The sequence below is a fragment of the Talpa occidentalis genome, unplaced genomic scaffold (genome assembly GCF_014898055.3).
Source record: "Talpa occidentalis isolate TD23 unplaced genomic scaffold, MPIMG_talOcc4v2.1 talOcc4.9, whole genome shotgun sequence".
NCBI classification, from domain to species: domain Eukaryota; kingdom Metazoa; phylum Chordata; class Mammalia; order Eulipotyphla; family Talpidae; genus Talpa; species Talpa occidentalis.
The window spans coordinates 5,859,933-5,887,304 of NW_023605305.1; the positions used below are offsets into that span (position 1 = coordinate 5,859,933).

The 27,372-nt window shown below is 59.8% G+C and overlaps 3 protein-coding genes across 4 annotated transcripts; 1 reads left to right on the forward strand and 2 right to left on the reverse strand.

Moving 5' to 3' along the window:
- Positions 1–2,060: 2,060 nt before the first annotated feature.
- On the reverse strand, positions 2,061–7,527 carry FBXO2 (F-box protein 2). The gene is made up of 6 exons (XM_037498638.2): positions 7,435–7,527; positions 4,210–4,581; positions 3,497–3,626; positions 3,333–3,428; positions 2,730–2,865; positions 2,061–2,464 (listed from the first exon to the last, which is right to left on the reverse strand). The coding sequence occupies exons 1-6, from the start codon at positions 7,454–7,456 to the stop codon at positions 2,330–2,332; spliced, it is 891 nt and encodes a 296-aa protein (XP_037354535.1). The 5' UTR covers positions 7,457–7,527; the 3' UTR covers positions 2,061–2,329.
- A 5,404-nt stretch (positions 7,528–12,931) lies between these two features.
- On the forward strand, positions 12,932–22,872 carry FBXO6 (F-box protein 6). 2 transcript variants are annotated; one of them, XM_054690999.1, is made up of 7 exons: positions 12,932–12,986; positions 14,112–14,290; positions 17,661–17,954; positions 19,754–19,880; positions 20,352–20,447; positions 21,303–21,438; positions 21,655–22,872. In XM_054690999.1, the coding sequence occupies exons 1-7, from the start codon at positions 12,970–12,972 to the stop codon at positions 21,904–21,906; spliced, it is 1,101 nt and encodes a 366-aa protein (XP_054546974.1). In that variant the 5' UTR covers positions 12,932–12,969; the 3' UTR covers positions 21,907–22,872. The 2 variants fall into 2 exon arrangements, with proteins under 2 accessions (XP_054546974.1, XP_037354994.1); XM_037499097.2 differs by lacking the exons at positions 12,932–12,986; positions 14,112–14,290 and adding an exon at positions 16,354–16,395 and having other exon boundaries at positions 21,655–22,869.
- Positions 22,131–26,919, reverse strand: MAD2L2 (mitotic arrest deficient 2 like 2). Its single transcript, XM_037499098.1, has 9 exons — positions 26,823–26,919; positions 26,438–26,489; positions 26,230–26,348; positions 25,184–25,255; positions 24,540–24,640; positions 23,658–23,752; positions 23,269–23,342; positions 22,740–22,832; positions 22,131–22,480 (listed from the first exon to the last, which is right to left on the reverse strand). The coding sequence occupies exons 2-9, from the start codon at positions 26,475–26,477 to the stop codon at positions 22,439–22,441; spliced, it is 636 nt and encodes a 211-aa protein (XP_037354995.1). The 5' UTR covers positions 26,478–26,489; positions 26,823–26,919; the 3' UTR covers positions 22,131–22,438.
- Between the last annotated feature and the right edge of the window lie 453 nt (positions 26,920–27,372).

Here is a 27,372-nt window from a genome sequence, read left to right on the forward strand (position 1 = left end):
GTGCGGGGCGATGATGCCGAGACATTAGAGCACACACTTTAGGGCCAGGTGCACCTGCGTTGAAACTTGAACTTCTCCAGTTTTCATGTGTTACGTGCCAGGAAAGTCTTTCATTCTCCCATGCAGAAGGGAGTAACAATGTCCTCTTCTGTCCCCTCTCCTCTGGGATATGGGGGTGGTCGCACAGGGCCGGCCTGTGCCCTGAAAGCCTGGCGGGCCCACCTCCTCCCACTGCTTCTGCCTTTTGATAACTCTGGAGCAGTTGTCTCACCTTCCTGAGCTAAAAAAGTGGTGCATCCAATTGTCCCCCCCAGCGAGAGGCACCCCATTAGCTGAGCTGAAGTCTTCTCTGTGGGCCCCACACCCTGGGGAGAGACCATAGTGCCTCAGGGCAGAGAATCTGGCCTCTGAGCTTCTGGCTCCTCCTCTGCGAGCCTGCAGTGAGCTGGCATCGGATCCCTGTTCTTGCCAGCTGCCCCACCTCCCTGACTGCTCTGTCTCCCCCCTCATGGCCCCAAAGGTAGAGGTTTCTCTGGGCCCTCTCCTGCCTCATTGCATGCCTGCTCCTGGCCCTCACCAGTGCCCTTGGCTTTGGCTGTTGGCCCCCCTTCAATACCTGACTCTGCAGCGCACAGCCAGGGACCCTCCTGGGCTCCTTTCCTGGGTGGAGCTCAGCACCCTCCATGCCCCCCCCCATATTCCTGCCCTGCCATCCAGTCCTCACAGGTCCTGGCCCTGGGTCCCGGCCTTCATCCCTTCCAACCTCCTCCTGTAGACCCCATGGGGTTTCCATCCCCTCCTAACATCCCCATGTGGCTCTCACAGGCCCATCTTGGCCTCTCACCCCTAAACATGGCCTTCCTGTTACTCCTTCACTTAAACCAGGAAGCTCAGGGCGGGGGGGGGGGGAGTGAGCAACTCATGTGGGTGTGGATGGCCTTACCCATTAGACTGAAATCCCCTACAAGGACCCAAGGGTGCCTGTGGGCAGAGGCTGTGCCTCCACCTTCAGGCTGGGAGTCTCTGAGTTCAGGGCTTGTCTCCCCAGTCAGGGTGAGGGGGGGCTCCAGTGTAGCTACAGTGCCTCTACTCTTAGACTGGAGGCCCCCCAGGACATAGGATTTGTCCCTTCCCAGCATGCCTCATCCATGGCCAGGCACCTGACATCTCCTGGGACTAGGACTGTCTTGCTCACCCTTGTAACTTCAGGGCCAGGTGGGGGTTGGGGGCTTCAGGACTCGTGAATGAACGGATGAAAGAATGAACCAATGAAAGAATGAACCAATGGAGAAGTGCAGGCAGGCCCCAGCTCAGACCCTGGCCTCCCCGTGACCAGCAGGTGGAAAGCATGGAGTTTGACTGGAGGGGAGGGGGTGCTGTTTGGAGACCCATGACCCCCTGGATCAGCAGCTGAGTGTCCTGGGGAGGAACTGGGTTTGAGAACTGGTGGGAAGTCTAGAGTGTGCCTGGCACAGAGTCTGGCACCACATCAGAAGAGCAGTGCCAGGGCCAGCCTCCAGGCAGGGCATGGAAAATGACCAAAGGGACCAGATGTTAATGACACCCATGGAATCCAATAGCAGACCAAGGACAGCGTGACGTGCCTGGGAACTGAAGAGGGACATGAAGCTGACCCTGTCTGTGCTCCCCCCTCCGCCTTCTACCCTCACCCCAAGCACTGGCATCCATGGGGGGGGAGGGTAGGGGGATTCCTGCCCCAGATAAGATGCTGCCCCCCTCACCCATCATCTTGGCTTCAGAAAGGGATGGAGGGATTGGGGAGGGCAGCTCCCACCCCACGCCGGGCCCTGGTCCCTGGGCAGCTAGGGTGTCAGTCAGGCGCCAGGCCTGGCTCCCCACTCCTTGCCCTCACAATCCCAGCCTTTGTGCGCCGGCCCAGGTCTGGCTGGCTCCCACCAGGCCAAGGGCCCCTGGAAACCAGAGCAGCTGGCGCCTCACCAAGTATTTTTCCAGACTGGGCCAGGGGCCGTCAGGAGACAGAGAAGGATGCGTGCGAGGGGCAGGGGCAGGGGAGTTCATTCGTCCGTTTGTTCATTCATTCCTTCCTCGGGCAAATAATATTTATTGAGCGCCCACTTTGTGGCAGGCGCAGTACGAGGTGCAGGGATTTCTGTGGTGGGCCCAGGCCAAGCCCATGCCTTCTCCCATCTCATGTCCTAGGCGCAAACATATGCCAGCAAACCCCCGGCGCGAGGACTGGGCCTGGAGAGGAGAGGGGCGCGTGGGGTGGGGCAGGTGAGGCTGCTACCGCTAAGGCCAGTGTACCCGCCTCGAGGGCGGGCGGCGGGGAAGCTGGAGGTGGGGCCATTCAGGGCTCCACCCACACGCTGCAGTTGGTCACCCGGGCCCCGAACCAGCCCTTCCAGTAGACCGAGTCCTGTCCCGCATGCTCGAAGCGAATGAAGCGGACGCCGGGCCCATAGTCGGTGAAGGTGTGGGAGATCTGGGGGGCGGGGGTGGGGGGCGGGGAGGAGGAAGGGTCAGACTCGGGGCTCTGAGGCCTCCACCCCGCCCCTCTCCCATCGCCCCACCACACCTGCGCGCTGACCCGCGACTAGCCCCCCTCCATTTCTCAGCGCAGCGCCCCGCCTGCCCACCGCTCAACCCGCCAGCCCTGGCCCGCCCCGCGCGGTGGGCGGGGCCTCCACCTGCTCCGCCCCCGGAGCGCAGGCCCGCCCCGGAGCGCAGGCCCCGCCCCGCGAGCTCACCTCCACCCAGCCCGCGTCGTCGTCCTGCGGCACGGCCACCTGCCCGCTGTTGAACTCGGCCAGCACGTCCTCGTGCTCGGACAGCAGCTTCACCGTGAGCTCATACAGGCAGCCCGCGTCGCTGCGACCCGAATACCTGCCCCCAGGGAGGAAGCGCGACCCGGCTGGCCTCAGCCCCGTCTAGCAGGTGAGCAGGCCGGGTCTTCTGGCCTCAGCCCTGCCGAGCAGGTAAGCAGGCCGGGTCTTCCGCTGCTCTCAGGGACGCCTCCGAACCCCGCCCGCCCCGCCACCCGTGTCCTCGCTTCACAGTTAAAGAAACTGAAGCCAGAGAGCCAAATGCAAGCCCAAGGTCTGAGCCCCAGCTCAGCTAGACCCAGAGCTGGAGCCAAAGCCAGCCCGGGACGCGTTTTGTTTGGGCCGCAGATACGTTTAAAACAATAAACTTTGCTCACATTTGAAATTCAGAACAGGAGGCGGATTTCCACCCACTGTAAACCGGTGGCCCGTGTGCAGCCACCGCTCTGGGGGCGCGCCCCGGGCTGGACAGTGGGCTCCAGCCGGCCTCCACCCACCCCCGGCCTGGCCCGGGCCTTGGCCGCTCACCAGTCCTTCACCACGATGGCCGGCTGGGTGGTGTCCAGCAGCTCCTCCCAGTAGCCCTCGGCCTGCAGATCAATGACCTGCGCTTTGCGACACCACCTAGGGGGACCGGCGTCAGGACGGAGTGGGGACCCCCCTCCCCCTCCTCCCCACCCCCTGCTCCTTACTCAAAGGAGGAGGCAAAGCACTTCTTGACAGTCTCGTCGTGGACGAATTCCACCCCGCAGTCTCCAGGCAGCTCCTCCACCCGCCAGCCGTCGCCCCCGTGCTCCACATCACACCAGCCCTCCAAGTCCTCTGCAGGGACAGGACAGGCCCCCCAGGTCACCCAGGCCTGCGGCCCTCGCCCCTGCAGTGGGGGAGGGATGCACGTGGTGCCTTGATGGTGCCAGCGCGGGCAGATCGTGGTGGGACTGAGGGGTGGGCACCTGTTTGTCCCCCTGGGGCCTGGCCTGTGCCAGCTCATGGGGGGCAGGTGGGAAGACCTGGGAAGGAGGCCCCCAGGGCACAGGCAGCTGGGGCGATACCAGTAACAGCTGGTCCTTGAACAGCCGGGGTTTGGGCCGTGCTGGTGCCTCTACAGTCGGATTTTTCCCCTTCCAGTGGCTCAGCCTTCAGGGATGCCAGTTCGTGGAATTTGCAAATGCGGGACCGTGTATATGGAGAGCCAGCTGCGGGTTTTCGACTGGGGCCTGGGGTACAGCAATGCGGGCGCCCCTCACCCCCAAAGCGTTCAAGGATCAGCTGCACAGTGTTTATTGGGGTTACTCTGTGGGGGCACCGTGCCAAGCCCTTTCTCTCATTTAACCCTCAAAGCGGGCCGGCACTGTCAGGGCCCATTTACTGCAGGGGAAGCTGAGCTCGCCCGCAGGCCCCTCACCTTCCCCGCACGGGTTGCGCAGCAGGTTGCGCCGCCGCTTGCTCAGGAAGTAGAACTGCTGCCAGTGGTCGCGCTCGTCCTCCGCGCCGCCCCCGGGCACCAGCCCCTCCTGCTGGCACTTGAGCAGCCACAGCGGGGCGCCGTCCACCAGCTCCTTCCAGCGCAGGCACACCAGGCGGCAGGCGCGCACCAGCTCGGCGGCCGGCAGCTCGGCCAGCACGCGCAGCAGCAGCGGCTCGGGCAGCTCGTCCAGCTGCGCCGGCCCCTCGCCCTCCTGCTCCTCCGGCCCCTGCTCCTCGGCGTCGGCCGGCTCCGCGCACGCCCCCTCCGGCTGCTCCTCCGGGCTCGCCTCCTCCGGCTGGCCCACGCTCTCTAGGGGGGCAGGGGTTGCTGTGACTCCCTCCAGAAGGGTCCCCTCCCCGCCTCGCCGCAGCACCGCGGCGTGTGCAGTAGCCGTGCCCACCCACCCTCGGACAACTCGCAGCTGGAGCTGCAGGTGCTGTGACCCGAGCCTGCGCCCAGAGGAGCCCCGGGAGCCCGAGGCCGCAGGCCAGGCCCTCAGAAGAGGGAGCAGCCTCAGTTTCCCCTGCAGGGCAGTCAACTCCATACCTGAGCAGAGAACAGCAACTGGTATTATTCGTGGCATCCCTAACGGTGAACACCGTCAGTCCTCCCAACCACCTCTGAAATCCCTGCTGCTTTCACCTCCTCCAGGAAGCCCCCCGGAGATCACCCCCTTTACACTCACAGCCAGAGTTCCTGTCTCCATCCAGCTTTGGCTCTAGGGTATGATGGTTTGAAGAATGCCTTTCTCAGGATGAGACTGAGAGCATGAGGGCAGGAACTGGCCCGGGAGGAACTATGTCATCCCCGGTGCCTGGCCTCTGGCACCCTGCCTGGCACACTAAATGTTTACCGGGCACTGAGCAAGTGTTGAGGGCTGTTCTGAGCATTTTCATTGTAGGTGCTGTAAATCCTCACAGCACCCCTGGAGGTTGTTCCTTTTGCCATATCTCTATTTTATGGATGGGAAACTGAGGCACACGGTGGTGAAAAAGCTCAGAATCACACAGCAAATTAGTGGCTGGAGCCTGGAGTTGAACCCAGGCGGTCCAGCGCCAGCACCACCTTCCACCTCCACAGCCTCCATGTCATTGATTGAGGAGGCCTCTTGGGTTTTGATTTTGCAGATGAAAGTGCAGGCTCAGAGATGTGAAAGGACTTCCCAAAGGTCACACGGCCAGTATTAGGGCAGGCTGAGGCTAGTATTAGAACGGCTGGGGGCCCAGCTGTCCCCAGCCAGCCACAGTTGTGTGACTCGGGGAGCCTGGAGGGGCAACTTAAAAGAGACCCCATCTATCAAATAGGCAGGTATCTTCACCCCTTCTTTTCCCATCCCTGGCTCAGTCTCTTCATCTATAAAATGGGGTAATCCATTCAGCCGGTGCTGAGGATGGGCCAGGCCATGGAAACTGTAAGGAGGGAGGGAGAGTCAGGAGCTGCAGGTTGGACTTCTGTTGGACCCCAGCTGGCCTCAGCTGGGCTACAGCACCCTGGAGTAAGGAGAGACCGAGTGCCCAGCGGCCGTGGAGGAGGGAGAGCCAGCAGGGAGGAGCTGGAGCCATCTGATGATGGGGAGGCTGGGCTTTCAGACCCCGGACAGGTTTTCTGGGGCGGGCAGCTGGAAAGCCAGGGTGGTGGTGGAAACGGGCTGGGCACTGGGGGAGGTGACAGGCCTAGACCCAAATCTGGGTGTTGCCAGGGCCTCAGCCTCCCAGCCTTTCACCTGCACACACAGTATTTGTCCCCCTCCCAGGCAGTCCCACCCTGAGTGAACCAGGGCTTACCTCTTTGGACCTCAGGGCTCACATCGAGGCCTCGGTAAATCTTATCTGGTGAGTCTTATCAACACAGCCTTTCCCTTCATTACTACTGTATTTTTTCCTGCCCCCCTGCTCCATCGTAATGATGGGGTATTTACCCCCGCCCTTCTGGCAAAGAGGAAACCGAGGCCCAGAGAGGCTTGCTAGTTTATCCCAAATCACCCCAAAAGAACAGTGGGAAGGCAGAGAGGAAAATGCCAGGCCCTGGGGCCCCGGCGCCTGCCTCTGCTGCCCACAGCTCTCTGGGGAGCTGGGCCCAATGCCCTCACCTCTCCACCCCTCCCTCTGCCCTGCCCTGGCCCCGTGGACACCTGATGCTCCTCCGAAAGGTGCACCTCGCAGGGTCCCCCCTCCTGGCCCCAGGCCTGGCACTTGAGGCCCCAGATCTGATTACAGGCCCCCCACCCCCTATTGAGCACACACAACTCCCCACATTGTTGCTGTCGGAAAGTTATCTGGCTTCTGGAAGCTGCCGCTGAGGCTGATTCACTCACCTGGATTGGGCCCCGGAGTCCAGGGAATAGCTGGGCCCTGGGAAAAAGCAGGAACCCATTTGCCCTATAAAGGGTGTGGCGAGGGGGCCACGGATGGAAGTGGGGCTCAAGAAGCTGTGATTTTTCAGGGCTGGGAAAGGGGGAGTTGGCGACCTGCGTGAGCATCCATTTCCACTGCATTCCCCCAGCAATGCCCACTCCAGAAAGTCCTGGGGCAGGCAGGTGGGGCCATCAGCAGGCAGGTTGCTCCCACCCTGACTCAGCAGGCAACCCCCAGAGGCCCAGCAGAGAGTTAGAGGAATTGGGGGGGAAGGGGCTTTGGTGCCAGACAAGATGACTGGGCAGTCTCTGAGGGCCCTGAGCATAAGGCTGGCACCCCAACTCTTCCTCACCGCTGGCTTGATCCCCTTCACCCAGCCACCTCCAGACAAGGAAGCCCACAACGAAGGCTAGGATGGGTTGGGGAGAAATCAGGAACCCCAAGAAATCCACGGGGTTTCAAGCAGCTCTTGGCCAAACAGAAGTTGGTGGAAGAAAAAGGCTTGTGGCCTCCTCCGTCCAGACGCGTCCCAAACGGGGGCCCCTCGGGAGGAGGTCAGCAGAATCGTGGGGTTACTCCCCTGACGGCTCCGGCTGAAGAGGCCCCAGGAGCCGCCCTCCCTGCCTGTCCCCTCTCCGGGCCTCCTGCGAGGCCGAGATGCAGGGACTGTGCTCTTTGGAGCCGCCTCCAGGGTTTTGCTCGGGTGAAAGTTTGCGCGCGGGGTGGGAGCCGCGGCTCCCCGCGCCCCCTCTTCGTGGCGCTCGCCCGCCGGCCCCGGGCCCCCTCCCGGGCTGCAGCCGGCGGCTACCTGGGTCGCCGTCTCCGTCCATCGCTGCAGAGGCGGTCGCGGGAGGCGGAGGAGCAGGAGCGCGGCCCGTCCGGCGGCGAGTCCAGGCGCGGCCCAGCGGAGCCGGGTCCGGCCGCGCCGCCTCTTAAAGGCCCCCGCCCCGCCCCGCCTTTGGCCCCGCGCCCGGGCGCCCCGCAGTCGGGGGGTCGGCCCGGCCGGGCCTGAGCTGCCGGCTCCGCGGCGCGCCCGGGCGGCCGGGAAGGTCAGGAGCCGGGTTTGTTGTGGGGGTGGGTTTTTTAATGGGGGGCCCGGGATGGGAGCGTCTCCTTTCTGGGGGGCCGCGGGAAGGGGAGGGCGGGGAGCGAGCGGGGAGAGTCTGGGTCAGGCGGGGTGCGGGGCCGCCGGCCCGGGCGGGGGAGGGGCAGGAGGCTTCCCCCGCACCCCCGCGCTGGTTATTTTCCTCTGTGGCGCGGGGGGCGCGTCCCCGGGGCCCGCGGGCGCGGGGAGGCCCGCAGGGGGCGGGGCGGGGGCGGGGCGGGGCGGGGCGCACCCACCAGCCTCTGCAGGCCGCGGCGGCGCACCCACGGCGAGCGAGCGAGCCCGCAGCGGCGGCGGGCGCAGGTGACGGCGGCCGGGCGCGGGTGACCGGCGGGCGGCGCGGGGCGCGGGTGACCGGCGCGGCGGGGCGCAGGTGACCGGCGGGCGCGGGGCGCAGGTGACCGGGGGCGCGGGGCGCGGGACCGCGGGGGGCGCGGGGCGCAGGTGACCGGCGGGGCGCGGGGCGCAGGTGACCGGCGGAGCGGCAGGGGCGCGGGCGCGGGCGGGGGCGGGGCGCCGAGGCAGGGCCGGGCCCGCGGGCGGGGAGGCGACCCCCTCGGTTCCCGGCCGCGCCGCGCGAGCAGGGCCCAGGCCGCGGGGGCAGCGCAGCCGGGCGGCACCCGGAGTGGGGTCGCCATCGCCGCGCAGGGCCCGTGCCCGGCTGGGGGAGATGCTGAACCCACAGCGGAGGAGTGGGGTGAAGAGCCGTGGGCGCGCCGGGAGGGGCGGGGATCAGGGGCCGGAGCTCAGCCCGCGGGTGGGGGCGCGGGAAAGGCCTTTCCCCGGCGCACCCCCTTTCTGGGCCTAGCGAGGCAGATGGTTTCCCCTGCAGAATCTTGAGCCTTTGGCCTTCTGTCCAAGGCAATGACGGTCATCCCTGCCCCTTCTCCGGAGGAGAGGCCATTCCAGGAGGCACCTGCAGGCCCTGTCCAGCTCGTTCTCAAGACTGGCCCTGGGAAAGGGCTGGCTCCAGAATCAGAACATGGGGTCCTCCCGGCCTCACCCCTGTCTGTGTAACCTCGGGCAGGTCTTTGCACCTCCTCGGGCCTCCTGTGGAGACTGTAGGGCAGGAAGGAAAAAAACACCTTCTGTAGAGCATCTGCAGTGTCACTGGCTCTGAAGCCCCCTCCCCCCCAGGTCAGCACTGTACCTGGACCCATTTTACAGAGGAGGAAACTGAGGCTCAGACAGGTCCCGGGGACTTTCCTGAGATAGTAAGTGACCTCCAGCACCCCGCTGGAGACAGGGGGTGGACAGGCCCCTGAAGCAGCGCTGTGTGGTCACCCCAGCAGGAGTCCAGCCATGGCCGTGGGGAACATCAATGAGCTGCCTGAGAACATCCTGCTGGAGCTGTTCACCCACGTGCCCGCCCGCCAGCTGCTGCTGCGCTGCCGCCTGGTCTGCAGCCTGTGGCGCGACCTCATCGACCTGGTGACCCTCTGGAAGCGCAAGTGCCTGCGGGAGGGCTTCATCACGGCGGACTGGGACCAGCCTGTGGCCGACTGGAAGATCTTCTACTTCCTCCGCAGCCTCCGCAGGAACCTCCTGCACAACCCATGTGCCGAAGGTGGGGTCAGAGGGGGCTGGGGTTCCCCCAACACACGCACTGTCATGACACCAGCCGACATGCATTAAGCACTTACTGTGAGTGGGGCTCATAACTGAAGTCCTTTAATCCTCACAGTAATCCTAAGAGGTGGGGACGGCACCTGTTTCTCGGGTGGGCAGACGACACCGAGGGTGGCATTTCGTATTCCGCTCTTCAGATTATTCCCGCCGTGATCTTTCCCAAGAATGACAGTGTTAGCCAGTTGGGACTAATTGTGCCCGGGGCTCCAGACCAGGAAGTCAGGGGGTGTTTGTGGGTCTAATTGCCAGACTCAGGCCCAGAACTATCTGGGCCTGTCCCAGAGGGCAAAGAGGGCTTTGCTTGTGGAAAAATGGGAGATCTGGGCTTCTTTCCAAGCATGTTACAAGAGGTAAAACAAGGTTTCTATAGTCTTCTAGAACTCTCTTCCTCATTCTCCATCATGGGGCCAAGTTTTGAGCAAAACAATGATCAGACAACACCAAGCTTTTAGGTGACCCCCTCACTCGACTCCCTTGACCAGCAGTTACACCAAATTAGACCTGGGAGCTAAGACAGTTTTTATTGTTATAAAGGGTTTTTTTTTTTTTTAAAGATTTATTTATTTTTATATAAGAGCTGGGGTACAGGCCAGAGGCACAGGAGGGTGAGAGGATTCACCAGAGACAGAGTGGGGAACAGAACAGGCAGACTAACGAAATACACTGCTGAGGGGAGCAGCGGGCGAGACAGGAGAGGTCTGCCGTGCCATGTGGGAATCTCCCTGGCCTGCCGAGAATGGAACCCACGCTGCAGAGGCTGCAGAAAGCTTCACAGCACTGCGCTCAACCCGCTGAGCCACCAGGGAGGCCCAAGGGATTTTTGTTTGTTTGTTTTTTTTAAGAAAAAAAAGTAGATCAATTATATATATAATATATATGACAAAGATAGTCAGCAATTTACTAATCCTAAAATACTTTTGGCCCTTTACATAAAACATTTTCCAGCCTGATTTTTCTTTTAAAAAATTATCCTACAGATGTAATATTCATTGTATGAATGGAGAAAATACAAGCTAAGTGAAATACAAACTAACTTTTATATAGATCTAAAATCTTGCATTCAACCATCCAAAGATAATCGCTGTGATATGTCTTTTTCTTTTTAATTTAATTTTAGTTTTTAAACTGCCTTCTTATTTTTTTCACAATATAAGATTTCTTCCTTTAAGTACAGTCGCCATAGTTTTCCCACCACAAAGTGCTCACAGTCCTCCACCACCCTCCATTGCGCCTCCTCTTCCCCATTCTCTACTCCCCCCTTTTCTCTCCCTTCCCTCCTGAGTGTCTTTTTTTTTTTTTAAACACATATTTCTTCAGAAATAGTACTGGGCTGTACAGAGTCTAGTAACTTTTTTTTCTTTTAGTTTATCATATTTCCATGTCATGCAGTATAGATCTACAATATTTTTTTCTTTTAATTGAAGCACCATTTGTTTTCAGCACTATATAGGTTCCAAATTACATCTTCTCCCCAAGCCTACCACCAAATGTCCAGTCACCATCCACCGCCAACCAATCTGCCCCTTCTACTGGGTCTCTCCCTTCTGTCCTCTCTGGTAACCATCATCCTGTAGTTAGAGTTTATTTTTGCTTATTTTTTAAAAAGATTTATTTATTTATGCATACAAGAGATGGGGTACAGGCCAGAGGTGTGGGGGTGAGAGGATTTACCAGAGACAGAGCGGGGAACAGAACAGGCAGACTGACTGAAATACACTGCTGAGGGGAGCAGCGGGTGATACAGGAGAGGCCCACCTCACCATGTCAGTTGCTCCCTGGCTGACTGGGGATCAAACTCGTGCTGCAGAGGCTGTGGATTGCTTTAGAGTGTGGTGCTTAACCCCTTGCGCCACCAGGGAGGTCCCTGTAGTCAGAGTTTAAAGGTTTGTTTTGGTTTTGTCTTCTTTATAGCCCACAAATGAGTGAAATCATACAGAATTTGTCTTCTTCTAATCTATTTCATTTACACAGTATCATCAAGGTCTATTCATGTTTTCACAAATGGCGAGGGTTCCTCTTTTTTATGGCTGAGTAGTATTCCATTGTGTATGTGCAGTCCATCTTTATCCATTCCTCTGTCACTGGGCACTTGGGGGTTTCTGTATCTTGACTGTTGTATGTAGTACTGCAATGAACATGGGGTGCATATTTGTTTCAAGTTAGTGTTTCCATATTCCTCGGGTGAGTACCCAGAACTGGAATTATTTGAACATATCGTAGTTCTGTTTTTATTTATTTTTTTTGACAAATTTCTATACTGTTCCATAATTGGCAGCATCTATTTTTTTTAAAGATTTATTTATTTATTCATACAAGAACTGGGCTACAGGCCAGAGGTATGGGGGACGAGAGGATTCACCAGAGACAGAGTGGTTGGCCCGCCTCTATTTTTTTTTAAGATTTTTTTTTTAACATTTATTTATTCATGCATCCAAGAATGGGGTACAGGCCAGATGTGCAGGAGGGTGAGAGGATTCACCAGAGACAGAAAGGGGAGCAGAACAGGCAGACTGACGGAAACACACTGCTGAGGGGAGCAGTGAGCGAGACAGGAGAGGTCTGCCGTGCCATGTGGGTGTCTCCCTGGCCGGCCGGGATCGAACCCATACTGCAAAGGCTGTGGGACAGCTTCACAGCATGGCGTTCAATCGCCTGCGCCACCATGGGAGGCCCCCGCCTCTATTCTTAATCCCATTTTACAGAGGACAAAACCAAGCCTCAGAGAGGAAAAGCAACTTGTCAAAGGTTACACAGCCCAGTAATGTTAGAACTGGGACTAGACTGTCCCCATCACAGAGAGGGGGCACAAGCAGTGCCCATTACCAGGTGGACACTGTTGATCTGCAGTGCCCCACAGCACAGGGCACAGGGCTGGAGGGTAGCTGCCGAGATCCAGGGAGATGAGCCAGGGGCAAGGGGCACTTGGGAGAAGGTGATCCCCGAGGGGCTTCCTTTTGATGTGAATTCTGGTCTCCCACAGAGGGATTTGAATTCTGGAGCCTGGATGTGAATGGAGGCGACGAGTGGAAGGTGGAGGATCTCTCTGGAGACCAGAGGAAGGAATTCCCCAATGAGCAGGTCAAGAAATACTTCGTGACTTCTTATTAGTAAGATCCAAGGCAGGGGGTGACGGGGGGGGGGGGGGCGGCAGGTGATCTTGGATGGGGGAAGCCCAAGGTACTTCATCGTGGGACTTCTGCTCTTGGAGGGGCAGTTCGAGACCCCCAGTGCCCTAAGTGGTGAGCCCCAGCCCCTCCCACCCCTCCACCTGCACCTGCTCCCCCAGCACCTGCCTCAAGTCCCAGGTGGTGGACCTCAAGGCCGAAGGGTATTGGGAGGAGCTGATGGACACCACACGTCCGGACATCGAGGTCAAGGACTGGTGAGTGCCTGGGGCGAGGGTCTGGGTGGGGGGCCTGCCACTCAGGCGCCCCACCCCCACCCTGCCCCCTACCTGCGAGGCCCTGATGGGCCTTCCCTCTGCCTACAGGTTCGCAGCCAGGCCAGACTGCGGGTCCAAGTACCAGCTGTGCGTTCAGCTCCTGTCGTCAGCGCACGCTCCTCTGGGGACCTTCCAGCCAGACCCAGCAACGATCCAGAAGAAGAGCGATGCCAAATGGAGGGAGGTATGTGGTCCGGGAAGGGGACGGGCGACATCCCAAAGCTGCACCTGCACACAGACAAGCCTGGGTTCCCATCCCCACTCTGCCTCTGCGCACCTGGGCTTCAGCCGCGCTGAGCACTGAGAGCGGCGGGTGAGATGGTTCTGGTAAAGCCACGTTCAAGCAGTGTTCAAAAGGTTGACTCTTACCACTTCCTGATGTAGGTTCCTGCAATTATCTCCACCAGGGGTCAGCAAATGTTGACTTTAAAGGCCAGATACAAATATTGTAGATTTGCAGGCCACGCCTGTCTCTGTCGACCTACTCCAGTCTTGTGAATGCAACTTCAGACAAGGTGTAACCAAATGGATGTTGAAAAACTTCAGCTACAAAAACAAGCAACGGGCCCATAGGCTAGTTTGCCAACTCCTGATCTAGACCAGTGCTGTCCAGTAGAATTTTCCACAGTGACAGAAATGGTCTGCTCTGTCCAGTACAGTAGCCAGTAGGCTCGTGTGACAAATAGGACTAAGGAACTGAGTTGATTGGATATAATTTTTTTTAAAAGGTTTATGTATACAAGAATCGGAGTATGGGCCAGATGTGCAGGAAGGTGAGAGGATTCACCAGAGACAGAGTGGGGAACAGAACAGGCAGATTGACTGAAATACACTGCTGAGGGGAGCAGCGGGGCGTGACAGGAGGGTATGTGGGTGTCTCACCAGCCATCCGGGATCGAACCTGCACTGCAGAGGCTGCGGACAGCTTCGCAGTGCAGCACTCAACCGCCTGCGCCGCCAGGGGAGGCCCTAATTGGATATAATTTTAACTCAAATAGTCACACATGCCCAATGAAGACCATATGGGATAGTAATGGACAGTTTGCAAAGCATTTCCTTCAGTTCCTTGGAAGGATTTGTACCATAAACCCACAGAGTGGGCCCAACAGGATTTGGTCCATTTTACAGGTGAGGAAGCTGAGGGGAGTTTCAGTGGGGAGGGGGTCTGCCCCAAATCACAGGACTAGAATCAAGTTCTACCATCTCCTGGTCCAGCACCAAGACTTCAGCCTGCTCCTGGCCCACCTGCCCACTCAGGGGGAGCTCCCCTGACCTTGCTGCCACCTCTGTCCCCCTCATTCCCCCCCAGGTCTCCCACACGTTCTCCAACTATCCGCCCGGCGTCCGCTACATCTGGTTTCAGCACGGCGGCGTGGACACTCACTACTGGGCCGGCTGGTACGGCCCGAGAGTCACCAACAGCAGCATCACCATCGGGCCCCCGCTGCCCTGATGCCCCCGAACACCCAATCATCGAACCCCTGACTGGTAAACTACTATCAGAATAAAAGGCTGGGCTTGGGAAAAGGAGGGTGGAGGCCAGGCTCCCCCAGACCTCCTAGTTCATCCTTTCCTCTCCCTTTCTTTGTGGAGCCTCTCAGTCTGTACAGCCCTCAAATGCTGGGGGGTCCAGTTGTGCACCCAAGATCTCAACCTGAATGATGGCCAGGAAGGCACACATGAGCTCTTTAAGAGATGGGGCTCCTGAGGTTAGGCAGGTACAAGGTATTCCCTAGGCTTATCCCCTAGGCTCCTCCGAGATTGGGTCTCCAAGCTCAGCTGGCAGCCTAGACCTGTGTCTCTACCTTCACCTCCTGGGCCCTCGCAATCTTTGAGGGCCCTGAAGCAGGGGCAGTTGGACATCTGGCAGCCCTGGACAGCACAGATGCTGCGAGGTGGCTGTGTAGCTCAGACAGATCTGGGAAGGAGGGCTCTGCTGGTCGTCCTCTGCTCAGGTCCACCACTGCCAAGTTCTCTTGCTCTGCCCCCGTGCTCAGAGGTGGCTTAGCCCAGAGGTTCAAGTCTGTTCTGAGATGGCAGGCTTAGGGGCCCAGGAGAAAGACCTAGGTCTGGTATGAGATTATCCTCACTGTCACTGAAGCCCAGAAGCCAGATAGCAACCAGGTGGAGGTGAGGCTTCCCAAAAGACCCCCCAGAATCCTGCCCCTGGTAACCCAGGGCAGGGGGAGGGGGCAGACTTGGGCCCTGATTCTAAGAGCTGAGACATGTGAGCCCTGGATGACGGGGGTAGGAGGTTTTCAAGGACCACCTGTCTACCTCCAGGCCTAGGCCAGGCTCCCTGTGTCTTGGAGAGCATTCCAAGCCCCTACCCCACCCTTGGAACTGCCATTCCCAGGATTCCCCACCCTGCCCGGCCACGTTCCTGCCTCTCCCTCCTGCTGGAAGGACAGCAGTGCTCTGATCTGCCCGTCCTGCATGCGGCCAAATAAAAGGTGTTCCCAGCCCAACCCGCACCCTGTGGTTTCTGGGAGCAAAGGCAAACTTATGGGAGGTCCTGGACTGGAACTGCAGAAGGGGCAACATGAGGGGCTTCAGTGCCAGGTACGGAGAGCGATGACACCTCAGAGGCCCGCCCACCACAGAACCTGGGTATGGGGACAAACCCTTGCTGAGCTGCAAAAACCTCACCCCAGCAGCCCCTTAGGGCTGCCAGTTTCCCCTAAAGACCTGGCCACAGGGCGGGGGGCAGGGTGTGTGGCTATCTCTGGCCAGCCCTTGCGAATACCTTTGTGAACACCTCTTATTGGGGTAACACTGCCAAGAGCCTGATGACCTTAGATGAAACCAAAGCACTTAGAGTGGTGCCTGGCACACAGTGGGTACTCAGTAAGTATTGTTAGATGTAATCAGCTCCTTCCACAGTGAGCCAGATCAGAGGAGCACCACTCGCCAGCTGTATAGCAAGCTGGCCAAAGACACCCCTGAGGACGACGCAGCCTGCCAGGGTGAACGCTGGCCGGAGGCAGGCGCGCTCGCGCGGAGCACGGCCTGCACCACCTTTGCACTAGCCTCGAGCAGGTGCCGGCCACATTCCCCCCTCCCCCCCATTCCCGCCGGGGAGAGGAATGGATGAACTTCACCTTGACGTACACGCTGAGAGGTTTCTGCCTCCGCCCGCAAGTCTGCCGAGGTCCACCCTGGGCTCAAACCCTCCGGGGGGGAGGGGTAGGGAGGTGCCCCGCTTCCTCCCAGGTGCGGAGCGAACAGGTAGGACCCGGAGGGCGGTGCGGAGCGGCCCGCGCCGGGCCGGGACTTGGTCAGGGACGCGCTGGGTCCCGGCCGCCGCCGGCCGCCGGGGAGGACCGCGGCTCGGGAGAGCAAGGCCGGGTCCCCCCGAGCGCACCCCGGCCCCGAGGGCCTCCCCGGCTCGCCGGAGGGGCGAGGCCGGGGGGGCGGGGGGCGGGGCGGGCGCGGCGCGTGACGCGCGGGGCGGGGCGGGGCGGGGCGGGGCGGGGCGCGAGCGGATGGCGCAGCCGCGGCCTCCGGCTCCAGCTTGACCCGGAGCTCCGGTCCCGCCGGGGCGCCCTGCCGGCGCCCAGGTCGCGGCCCCGTCGGGACGGGCAGGGGGCGAGGTAGAGGGGCGACAGGCGCGGGAGGGGGTTTGGGTGTGGGGCGGCGGGGCGTTAGCCCGCGGCCGCCGCCGCACCGATTTAGGGTTCCGTGTGAGGCGGCGGGGCCGGGCCTCGGGGCCGGGGCGGGGCGGGGCCTGGGCGGGGCCGGCGGGGCGGGCTGGGGCCGGGCGGGGCCTGGCGGGGCGGGGCCTGGGGCGGGGCGGGCGGGGCCTGCCGCCGAGGTCCCGTCTCGCTCTGCGGATCGCGGCGCTTCCCGGGCCCTTGCCGGGCCTCCTCGCGGCCGCGCCGGCGGCTCCGGACCAGGCTCAGCGTCTGCAGCCCCCCGTCCGCCCCTCGCGGCGTCTCCCCGACCTCCTTCGCCGGGCACCAGCTTTCCTTAGCTTCTGCTGTCGGGGACTTGGGCTAGCGATGGTGCCTCTGGGGGTTCCGGGAGGGCCGCGGGGAGAAGCCCGCGCCGCGTGACCCCGGGCCTGCTCCGGGAAGCCCGTCGCGCCGCGGGGGCCTCACCCCTCCCGCCCCTGCCGGTCCCCTTCCTCCGGGGCTGACGACCGACTGAGTGGGGGGGGGGCGGGACGCGAGCACGTGCAGCCAGGTGAGGAGCAGTTCGCCCCCCCAGCGACTCCCCCGACTCGCAGCCCAGCGGCTCCTCCTTGGCCCAGACCTTGGCCAGACCGTGCTTTTAGAAACCACCACCATTTGTTAATAGGCAGGTTTCCTACTTCAAGAAATGTTTAGGGTTCCTCTTGGGAACTGAGAGGACCGGGCCACGCAGCCATCAGTCTTCTGCACAAGGCACAGGTTCCTTATGTTTTTTCCCTGCCGTGATAAAATGTTTCTCCAGGGCAGGAGCCGGTGTGAGCCAACCCTCTTTTTTTTCTGGAACGATGAATAATTTTCAGTTCTCAGCACTGAAGTATCACTGCAGATCCTGGTGGAGCCCCAAGCAGGGGAGCCGCACACCACCTTACAGCTGACCAGGCCCCCCAACTTAAACTGAAGCAACGTTTTCTAAAGGCAGGGAGGGGCCTTTTAAAAAATTAGTCCCTAAAGACTTTATTAATATTTTTATTGTGTTCTCTCAATTGTGTATAGCATACGATTGTTTCATATTTTGAGGGTCTACTCTGTACTGGGAGGGGCTCAAGTGCTCCCCATCTAACCCTGCGTGCATGGAAGAGGAAATAGCATCAGAGGTGGCCTGGCCTAGGTCCCTGGGAATCTTCTGGCTTCTCTGGTCATGGTTCATAGCGCGTTGCCCCCCACAGGCCTGTGTGCACCTCACCCCACCCGAGCCATGGCCCATGTCAGCATCAACGAGCTGCCTGAGAACATCCTGCTGGAGATTTTCACTCACGTGCCAGCCCGCCAGCTGCTGCTGTGCTGCCGCCCGGTCTGCAGCCTGTGGCGCGACCTTATCGATGTGGTGACCCTCTGGAAGAGCAAGTGCCTGCGGGAGGGCTTCATCACTGCAGACTGGGACCAGCCTGTGGCTGACTGGAAGATCTTCTATTTCCTCCACATCCTCCGCAGAAACCTCCTGCGCAACCCATGTGCTGAAGGTGGGGCCACTGGGCTTATTCCCTCCCTTCCCCCTAACCACAGGGCCTTTGCACTTGCTATCCCCACACCACTTGCCATATTCTCACACATTCCTAACACCTACCACGAGCCCTTGATTCCTTCTCATTTTTCCGGTCTCTGTTCAGAGCCTGACCCTGCACCTCTTTCTACACACAGTGCTCCCCACTTCTCTCATGCCACCCCTTCGTGGCACTTTTCATAAGCTGTAATTGACTTATTTATCTCCTTACCTTTATTTATTTATCTCCTTTCTCTGCCACAAACTTCATATTCCAGGGGCCTGATGGGTCATGCCATTTGGTCCACAGCTGAACCACCTCCCCTGGAGTTAAGTCCAAGCACCTGTGTGTGGCGGGCTCCCTCTGTGCCAGGCACTCACCTCAGTTCTGTACAAATATAACTGCCCTCCCATTATCCCCACTGTACAAGATGAAGAGAAGGCAGGTTTTGAGGGGTGAACACATAGCCTCAGGCCCCTGATCAGCTTAGTGTTCGCTTTTCATCAGGGGTTCTGCCCTTCCTTTGGCACCTGCTCAGAACAGGCCTGCTTCTTGCCGTGGCTCCAGCAGAAATGATTAAGAGACGTCATTTGTGCCCTTAGAATCTTTTCAAGTCTACTTTCTCTCTGTGGCCTCACTGAGGATCCCAGGGGTTGGCTCAATTTATGGGGGTTTTGGGGGTGCCAGTGGGCCTCAAGATGAGTGTCTTCTCCCAAAGATTCAGCACTGCCCCACTCTAGCTCTGACGCCTGACTGTGACATCCCGACTGCCAGAGGTCCTCAGGTCCCTCTCAGAGGCCCCATAGATAGCTCTCAGACACTCAGTCTCTCCACCTGCCCCAGATCTCACTTGGAAGCTGCCCAGCGGGCTGCCAGCCCAACTCACTGCCCTACAGAGCAGCCCTGACTCGCCCTGGACCCCAGTCTGACCCCAGTCTGGCCCCAGCAGCCCAGCTTTGCTTGGATCTCCTCTTGGACCTACTCTTGGCTATAGCCCAGCTCCTGCGTTTCCGCATTACTCATCTGGTTCTCTACTGGGGGGCTCCCAAAGCACTCTGGGGAGTATAGATACGGGCCCCTTGTAGAGGGAGCAAGGGAGTAATTTGGAAAAGCTCTTCTGCTGATTGTTCTGGAACGCCTTATTTGCTAAAGGTGCTCTGGCCCTGCTAAGCCAGTCTGGTGGGAAGACTTCCATAAATAAGGGGTCACCACATGCCACCATGCCAGAAGCTACCTGTCTTCCAGGCTACCCCTCCTACCCTAGACAGAGGGGAGCCAACTTAGGGTAGGAGGTCCCCACTTCCTACCCACAAACCCACAGATCGGTGCTTTCAGGGTCCTCAGGAGGGTCTATAACTAGCCACTGGATGTCGGGGACAATGCCAGTCATCAAGTAGTGTCCCCAAGGCCACTGAGAACAGAAGTGCCATCCCAGGCCCTTCGTACGGGAATGTTTTCATGACGAGCTTGGGTAGTTCCCAGAGCCCCACCGAAGTGGGGAAAGGTCTGGTTTATAATTTCTGGTAATGTTCTTTTTTCCAGCTTCATGTTAGAAGTTGAGCTAGTTAGGGACAAAGTGGGGCAGAGAGTCCCAGATCAGAGCTGCTATGGTGGGGGGGAGGGGGTTTGCTGGGGAGGGGAATTCTGAAGGGGCACACCAAAGCACAGATGGGGAGCATTCCTTGAGGCCTCAGCCAGCCCTGCTTTCCTGGACCAGGTGGGGAGGGGCTGGACTAACATTCCCATGGGGAATCTGACCTCCGCTTCCATTTTCCTAGAGGGTACGAGATTCTGGCAGCTTGACATGAATGGGGGGGATAATTGGAACGTGGAGAGCATCCCCGGAGCGCACGGGACAGAGTTTCATGACTCCAGTGTCAAGAAGTACTTTGTCACATCCTATGAGTAAGGCCCACCGGAAAGGCAGGCTGTGTTGAGGGGGAGGAGGGTCAGGTCTGCCAAGTGCCAAGCCTGAGTGAGGGCCTCTCTGTGAAGCTCCAGGGAGGTGGCCCCAAAACTGGCTCAGAGTCAGCTGCTCTGGAGTCAGATCAGTGGCTGGGTTCATAGGCAGTGGGAGCGGGGGGGGGGGGGGGGGAGGGAGCATTTAAGGAGGCTGGGAGTCCATGAGGCAGTTAGGCTAAGTCAGGAGTATCTAGAGGCCGGCCCTAATCTGGGAATAAGTTGATGGAGGTGCCTCCCTAGGGCCCCCAACTGGGACCAGATGCCACCCAGCCACAAGTGGGCTAAACTCCCTGCCAGTGTGGTGGGAACCAGAGTCAGCCCCTGGCAGGGACTGTGCTGCTGTGGTCAGGGGTCACTGCTGGGTCTGGGCCATGCAGAGCATGCCTGGGAATGCAACCCTCTCCTGCTCCCCAGGATGTGCCTCAAGTCCCAGATGGTGAACCTCAAAGCTGAGGGCTACTGGGAGGAGCTGCTGGACACATACCGGCCTGACATCGTGGTTAAGGACTGGTGAGTGGGGCCCATGGCGTCCCTCCTTTTTTTCCTGAGAACACTCATAGAGAGCCCACTCTGTTTCTGGGAGTGTCTGGGGCCCCAAACCCCCAAAGAAAGACTGACCACTTGCTCATTCAGCAGCACCTCCAGGCCTCCCCACCCCCTGCATCAGCAGATATTAGCCAGTTTGCAGATGGGGAAACTGAGGCTCACAGATGAGTTGTCACAGAAGTCCTGGAGCGACCCCAGAACCCAGCCTCCCTGGATCTCAGATGCTCACAAGATTCCTTTGCCCTCTGCCTCCTGGCCTTCCCCTGCGATTCAGCCCACAGCGCCTTTCCCCCACACGCCTCTGCAGCGCCATGCCAGGCTCAGGCTCAGCACATGGCTAAAGCAGGACCCCAGTCCCAGCCAGACCCCAAGCCACTACACTGAGTGGGGAGGGGTAGAGCTTGAGGAGGATGCAGAGCTACATCGAGAGGAGTGGGGTGCAGCAGGGCTGAGCAGAGGGTAAGCCCTGCCAGCCCGCATCATCCAGGACCCCTTGACTCTCCCATTGAATCCACCTTAGTTCATTATAACATTCAGGTGCGGCCACCCCAAGAGCCCAGGCCTTTATCTCTGCAAAGGGCCTTTTAGTTTTTAAGGTGACATCTTCAGTGGCACATCCCAGAGGGTTACCCCTTTTCTTAGGTGGGATAACTGAGCCTCAGTGCAGACACTGCTTGTCTGGGGACACAGGAAACATCAAATCCAGCTGGGCTGAGAAGGGAAATAAAAGTCAGTGCTCCAGCCACTGGGCCTGCACCTGCTGGCCTCCAGGGTCCCCTCAGTCTTGGAGTGCACAGCCTGAGCCCCTCCATCCCCCAGGTTTGCTGCCAGAGCTGACTGTGGCTGCACCTACCAAATCCGTATACAGCTGACCTCGGCCGACTATATCGTCTTGGCCTCCTATGAGCCCCCGCCTGTGACCATCGAACAGTGGAGTGATGCCAGATGGAGAGAGGTGAGGCCTCACCCGCTTGCCCCTCCCAGAGCCAGGATGCAAGAAACACAGGGCCTCACTAGGGCCCAGAACACCCCAAACACTTCCGTCTGGAGCTCCTGCCTTCTGGCCTAAAGGGCTCCCTTGCAGGGCCTAGCTCCTCCCATCTCCAATTGAGGGGTCACCTCTGTGGCCCCCTCCCCACCCCAGTGATCACTTTCTCCTCCCTCCTCCCAGGTCTCCCACACCTTCTCTGATTACCCCCCGGGCGTCCGCCACATCCACTTCCAGCACGGGGGCCACGACACCCAGTTCTGGGCGGGCTGGTACGGACCCCGGGTCACCAACAGCAGCATCACCATCAGCCCTAAGATGACCAGGAACCCGGCCCCCTCCGAGCCTCAGCCCGAGACCACGCAGAGGGCAGAGGATGTCCACATGCCCTCTGTACCCCGCTACGTGTCCTTTGGACCCCACGTGGCCTTCTGATCATCCACCACCTGATGGCCACCAGCCGTCCCTGCTCCAGGAACTCCTGTCTCCTCTCTGACCTCAGCACACGTGCCATTTTGGGTAGCCTTCTGTCATTTTTGTCATAATAATAAATGTTTTCAGTAAAACCAGCCTGTGGCGGCCCGGGTCCCTGGCACAGGTAGAGAAGCAGCCTCCCCGCAGGGAAGCAGGCTACCCCGTTCCTCCGCTCCAGTAAGTGACAGCCTGGCTCAGCCCTTGGGGCCCCTTTATTGAAACAATTCACAGCACAGTATTTGAGACAGACAGTGTTGGCCGGCTGAACCCCAGGAGGCTGAGAAATTGGGGTCCCAACACCCTTCACTGCCCTCCTGGGGAGAATTCCTCCATGGAGGTGACCACGCCTACGCATCCCCAGCTGGAGGGCGGGTGGTCCACACACAGAGGCAATAAGAGCACTTGGAATCAGGGTGGCCCTGCAGTGCGGCCCTAGGTCGGCGCCCCCCCAAAGTCCGATGGGTGTAGCATCAGCAGGGGGACAGGCACACCCTCAGCTGCTTTTATGAGCTCTCTCTTCCACGTACAGCTGCATCTAGGGGACAGGGACAAACAGCACGGTGAGGCGGGCAGCCAGGGCACGGACTCGAGAGGTCCCGTGAGCCCCGGCAGGCAGTGCCCCATCAAGAGTGGGGTTGTGTGGCCACAGCCAGGGAGGAAAGGGAAGGATAGAGATGGGAGGAGCCCATTTACACAGGCCTTCCCAGTCGACTCCCCTAAGCCTTGATCGACCAGCCTTTGGCAGGGCCTCAACATACCCTAAATAAAGGTTTGCGGGTCCCCATGCAGCTCACCTTTAAAATGTCTGACGTCATAGTTTTTAGGGGTATGAGTCGGGGGTCATGCATGTGGACATCCTGCTCATCTGCCAGGATCCAGGGGAAGTCCTGGGGAGGGGGCAGAAGTGAGGGGCTCGCAGGAGGCTGCACCCCGGCCTGCCCTCACTTTGTATCCCCCTCCCCCTCCAGAGCTGGAGCTCTCGGGCTGGAGAGAACGAAGAGTCACTAGGGAGCCGCTGGCAGAGCAGAGTCCCAGGCTCCTCCACCAGAGGCCAGGTCCGCAGGTCAGAGCTGGACCGGGAGCCCGAGTGACTGAACAGGTGGGCAAGGACACCCTCCCTTGAGAACCCCCCACTGAACAGGGGGCGCCAACCTGCGGTCCCACCCTCCTCCCACTGCTGAGTCGGGGGGAACAAGGACAGGCACGTGGCCACATAGTTACACGAGACGAGAACCCCCGGGTGCCCAGCACTGTCGGAAACGGTGACTGCTCTGGACCTAGGCAAGACCCCTGTCCGCTCCGAACAGCACAGGTTCCTCTCACCTTGATGACCTGGATCTTCTCCATGTTGCGAGTGGCAGCTTCTCGCGTGTGCACTAAGACTGTGAATGTACAGCCTGAAGAGGCAAGAGTTTGGTCAAGGCTGGGCCATCCCATGTCTGCACTGGGCACAGTCTCCGCCCGCTTCCCCTGGCCAGCTTGGCTCCCCACAGAACAGAGAGTAAGATGCAGCTGAGATAAGACTTGGTCAACAGAGAGCCTGAAGCTAGAGAGTCAACCAGGGTAGCTTCCTGGAGGAGGAGGACTGTCACAGGGGCTCTAAGGCAGAAAGGAAGGGACAAAGCTCCATGCAGCCAAATAGGGGCTGAGAACAGACTAACCCAAGGAGGCTGTGGAAGCCTCAGGGAAGAGGGGCTGGGGGCTGAGCACACCTGGGGGGTTGTGGTCCAGTACAGCGTCACACACGCTGATCTTCAGGATGAAGGCTCGGAGCAGCTGCTCCACATGTGACAGCAAGGAGTCTGAGCTGGGAAGAGAAGAGGGGGAGGTTCTCCCATCACACTGGTACCCCATTCTCACCAGCAGGTATTCATGCAGCCCTGGAAGCTGACCCGAGGGTCGAGGGTCCCTTTGGAGAGCTGCTGAGAGTGCTGGCTTCTAAAGGCCCAGCTACCTGTATCAGCTGCAGTTAAAGTCCTCCTAAGAGTTCAACACCAATGCTGAGCGCCACCCCAGACTCAGTAAGTCAGAAGGCGGGGGGAAGGAGGAGCAGGTGTAGGGAGCCCCCCATAAGTGGTTCCAATGTGCAGCTGGTCTGAGAACCAGCACACAGCCGGAGGCTCTTCAGACCCCAGGACACGAAGGGAGGAAAGGGCTTGCCAGAGGCCACACAGTACATGGGGACAAACTGGTGCCCTGAGCTCACCAGAGGAAGGCCAAGGCTAACCAGCTATCACCTGCGCAAGGTCAACTTCTAGTTGAGTAAGCATGACACCGGACTAGGAAACCTGTCATCTCTCTGGACCTGGGTTCCTCTGTAACATGAGTTTGGGGCTAGCCATTCACCAGTGCTACGACTGTGCAGGGTGAGACAGGAGGACCTCTGTGTGACCTGGGTTGACTTGGGCAGCTAACGGGCTATGTGAGGTTGGCGTGACTTGCCATGTCTCGTCTCAGACCTTTACCAGGGGCTTAGCTTTACCAAGGGCTGCCCCAAAGGGATAGGAAAGGGGTATTGCCCAGAACCTCATACCAGGCAGGGTAGCAGATAGAGAGGGAAGAAACGGGGGTGGGGGTGGTTGGGGAAAGCTCACTTGATGGACAGCAACGGCGGCTGGGTGATTTCAAAGACAAATTTCTCCACTGGGCGGTGTTCTTTGTCCAAAATTACCACCACCACCTTCTCCACATCATTCTGCAAGGACAGGAACCCAAAACTCCAGAACAAGGCATCCCACCCAGCCCGTACCCACTCCCTCCCAAGAAAGCATGAGAAAGGCACACACACAGGATCCCTGAGAGCCTAGAAAGCAGGTTTGAGAAGTTCAAGTAACCACCCCTCAACATGACTTGTACAGACTGAGGAAAAGATACTTGGGCCCCATGGAGGTCCCCAAAGTCTGAGAGAACAAGACAAAATAGGAGACCCTGAAAGGTCAAGTCCAGAGATAACTTGGGAGTGCAGGATGAGGAAGAGAAACAGATGTGAGAAAAATCCAGAATCTTCCAGGGCAGGCCAATTCCACTAAGTGGGGTTCCTGGGCCCAGCACCCCCTGACCTCAACCCATTAGCCTGGGGCCGGTGTGGGGTAAAGGTGGGGGTTGCAGGAAACATGCTTATGGGTATGAGGAGTCATGGGATCCAGCATGATCCCGATTTGGAGTGGGGTCGGGAGAACAGAGGAATACACTGAGGGGAAGCAGGCTAGGGGTTTGGGGGTGGGAGGTGGTGCCTCACCTTCTCCAGGAGCGGCTTGACGCAGTGCAGTGTGTCCTGGATGTACTGGTTCAGCTCCGGGTGGCAGGACATCTGCACACAGCCCCATGATGCAGGTGAGGACTCGGTAGCCAGTCCTACTCCTACACTTATGGGGGAGCCACCCACCTTCATCCGCTCCAGGAGCCCAAGGCCCTGTGCCTTTGCAAAGGGGCCCAGCGGTTCCTGTGCCCACAACACAGACCAAATTCCCACCCTGGGGCTAAGGACTATGAAAACTATGAATAAGTCACAAGGGAAGATAAGTTACAAGATCAAAAATTCAATCTCAACATTAGCATAACATCGGGTTCCTAATGTGGGGCTCATGGGCTCCTCCAGAGTCTGAGAAATCCCTAAATTGTAGAGTTGTGCGTGTTTGTGCATATGTGCACAAATTTAATCAAGTTTCAAAAATTAAAAATCGAGCTGTGTGGCCTCAGACAAATTACTTCTTTGAGCTTCGATGACAGGACCTATGAACAGTTCCTAGAGAAAACATTAAGATTAAGGAAGATAAAGACCTACTACACCATGGGAACACAGTGCTGAATCTTTTTTCCATTTCCCTGTATATTCTTTAAATTTCCACCTCCTTCTGGTATTCTTCAGTCGTTTATTCTAGAGTTTACTGAACCTTCTAAGGGGCAGACAATTCCAGAGACTTGGGGTGGAGTCGTCCCTGCTTTGTCTGCCTTTTAACCTAAAACAACCCATTACAATTAATAGAAACAAGGGGAGGGAGAGGGTGCCAGAGGCTTACAGGAATCCCCTCTTCAAAGGTTGCCCAATTTCAGGAGCTCTTTTAAAGTACAACCATGTCCTGGTCCCTAACTTTGGGCAAGGGGAGCTCCCAGCTCTGAGGGGATGGGAGGTAGGGCTGCTGCAGTGATGGGTGGGGCATGGCCAAGACCGGGTCAAGGCCATGGGGAATGAGGAAGCTGGGCCCCAAGTTGGAAAAGAGTTAAAAAAAATTCCACCCCTCCCCCATGTGCCCCAGTGTCCCCCACCCCGCCCTGGAGGCTCACCTGGACCGGCACGTTGTACTTCTTACGCTTCTGGAAGATGCCCACCGGGTAGACCTCGCGCACGTACAGGATCAGGTGCACCGCCACCTCCAGGAACTCGCAGAGCACGTCGGCCACCACTGCGGGAGGGAGAGGCCCGCGAGTGCCGGGAGGCCCGCCGGCCCGGCCCCCCGCGCCCCCGCCCGGCCCGCTGGGCCCGCCTTCCTACCCTGGCCAAAGTTCAGGTCCTGTCGCGTGAGCGTGGTCATCCTTCTCGACACCTAGGGGTGGGACAGGAGTGGGGTAGCTCCGCAGGCCCAGGGAGACGCCGGGCCCGCCAGCGTCCCCCGCCCCTCCCCTCCGTTTGGGGGAACCCGGGCAGGAGCTCCCCCCTTCACACAGAATCAGGGCATCTGGGGTGGACACCCCCAGCACACACTGGCGGCTGAGCTTAGCGGCACAGGCTGCGCCGCGACCGGCCTCTGCCCACCGCCGGCCCGTGGCCCCCCGCCCGCGCCCCGGGGGCCGTGAAGGGCAGGGCCGCGGGCGCGGGGGGCGCGGGGCGCGGGACACGAGGAAAGCGAAACGAGACTGGACTCAGGCTCCGCCCCCACCTGGCGGGCTTCCTCCCGGAAGAAAACCCCGATCCTAGCCCCCGGCCCCGGTGCCGGCTCCGGCCTCGGTTCCCGGCTCGGGGTCCGGCCCCGGCGCGGCGCGGGGAGCCACCGACCCGGCCGCTCGCGCCTCCCGCTCAGCCCGCGGCCGGGCGCCGCGCCGTGACGTCCGCAGCGCTCCGCCGGGCCCCGGCGCCGCTGGCCACGCCCCCCGCCAGCCGCGGGCGCCGCAGGGGCGGGGCCGGAGCCGCAAGGGGTGTGGCCGGGGGCGGGCCCGGGGGCGGGGCCTGGCCTCACCCACCGCCCCGCGCCCGAGGGCCGCCGCGCCGCGCCCCGCCCCTCCACTTCCGGGGGGCGTCCCCAGCGACAGCCCGGTCTCCGCGCCGGCCCTGGGTACTTTCCCGCCCGGGCGCTGCTCTGGCTCCGGAGGAGCGGCGGGCGGGCAGGTGCGGGGGTGAGAGCGCGCGGGGGCACCGCGGGGTCAGAAGGCGGCGCGTCCGTCGCCCGCGCCGGAGTCCCGGCCCCGACCCTGGCGGCCCCACGGAAAGCG

Excerpts from the sequence above, each read along its gene's own strand:
- FBXO2 (XM_037498638.2), bottom strand. The coding sequence starts at position 7,456 with ATGGACGGAGACGGCGACCCAG. Across the intron at positions 3,627-4,209 it reads GCGCAACCCGTGCGGGGAAG|AGGACTTGGAGGGCTGGTGT; the intron begins GTGAGGGGCCTG and ends CTGTCCCTGCAG. Across the intron at positions 2,866-3,332 it reads GCCATCGTGGTGAAGGACTG|GTATTCGGGTCGCAGCGACG; the intron begins GTGAGCGGCCAA and ends CCCTGGGGGCAG.
- FBXO6 (XM_054690999.1), top strand. Across the intron at positions 19,881-20,351 it reads TACTTTGTCACATCCTATGA|GATGTGCCTCAAGTCCCAGA; the intron begins GTAAGGCCCACC and ends CCTGCTCCCCAG. Across the intron at positions 20,448-21,302 it reads GACATCGTGGTTAAGGACTG|GTTTGCTGCCAGAGCTGACT; the intron begins GTGAGTGGGGCC and ends TCCATCCCCCAG.
- MAD2L2 (XM_037499098.1), bottom strand. The coding sequence starts at position 26,477 with ATGACCACGCTCACGCGACAGGACCTGAACTTTGGCCAGG. Across the intron at positions 22,833-23,268 it reads AGAAGATCCAGGTCATCAAG|GACTTCCCCTGGATCCTGGC; the intron begins GTGAGAGGAACC and ends CCCCCTCCCCAG. Across the intron at positions 22,481-22,739 it reads TGACGTCAGACATTTTAAAG|ATGCAGCTGTACGTGGAAGA; the intron begins GTGAGCTGCATG and ends CCTGTCCCCTAG.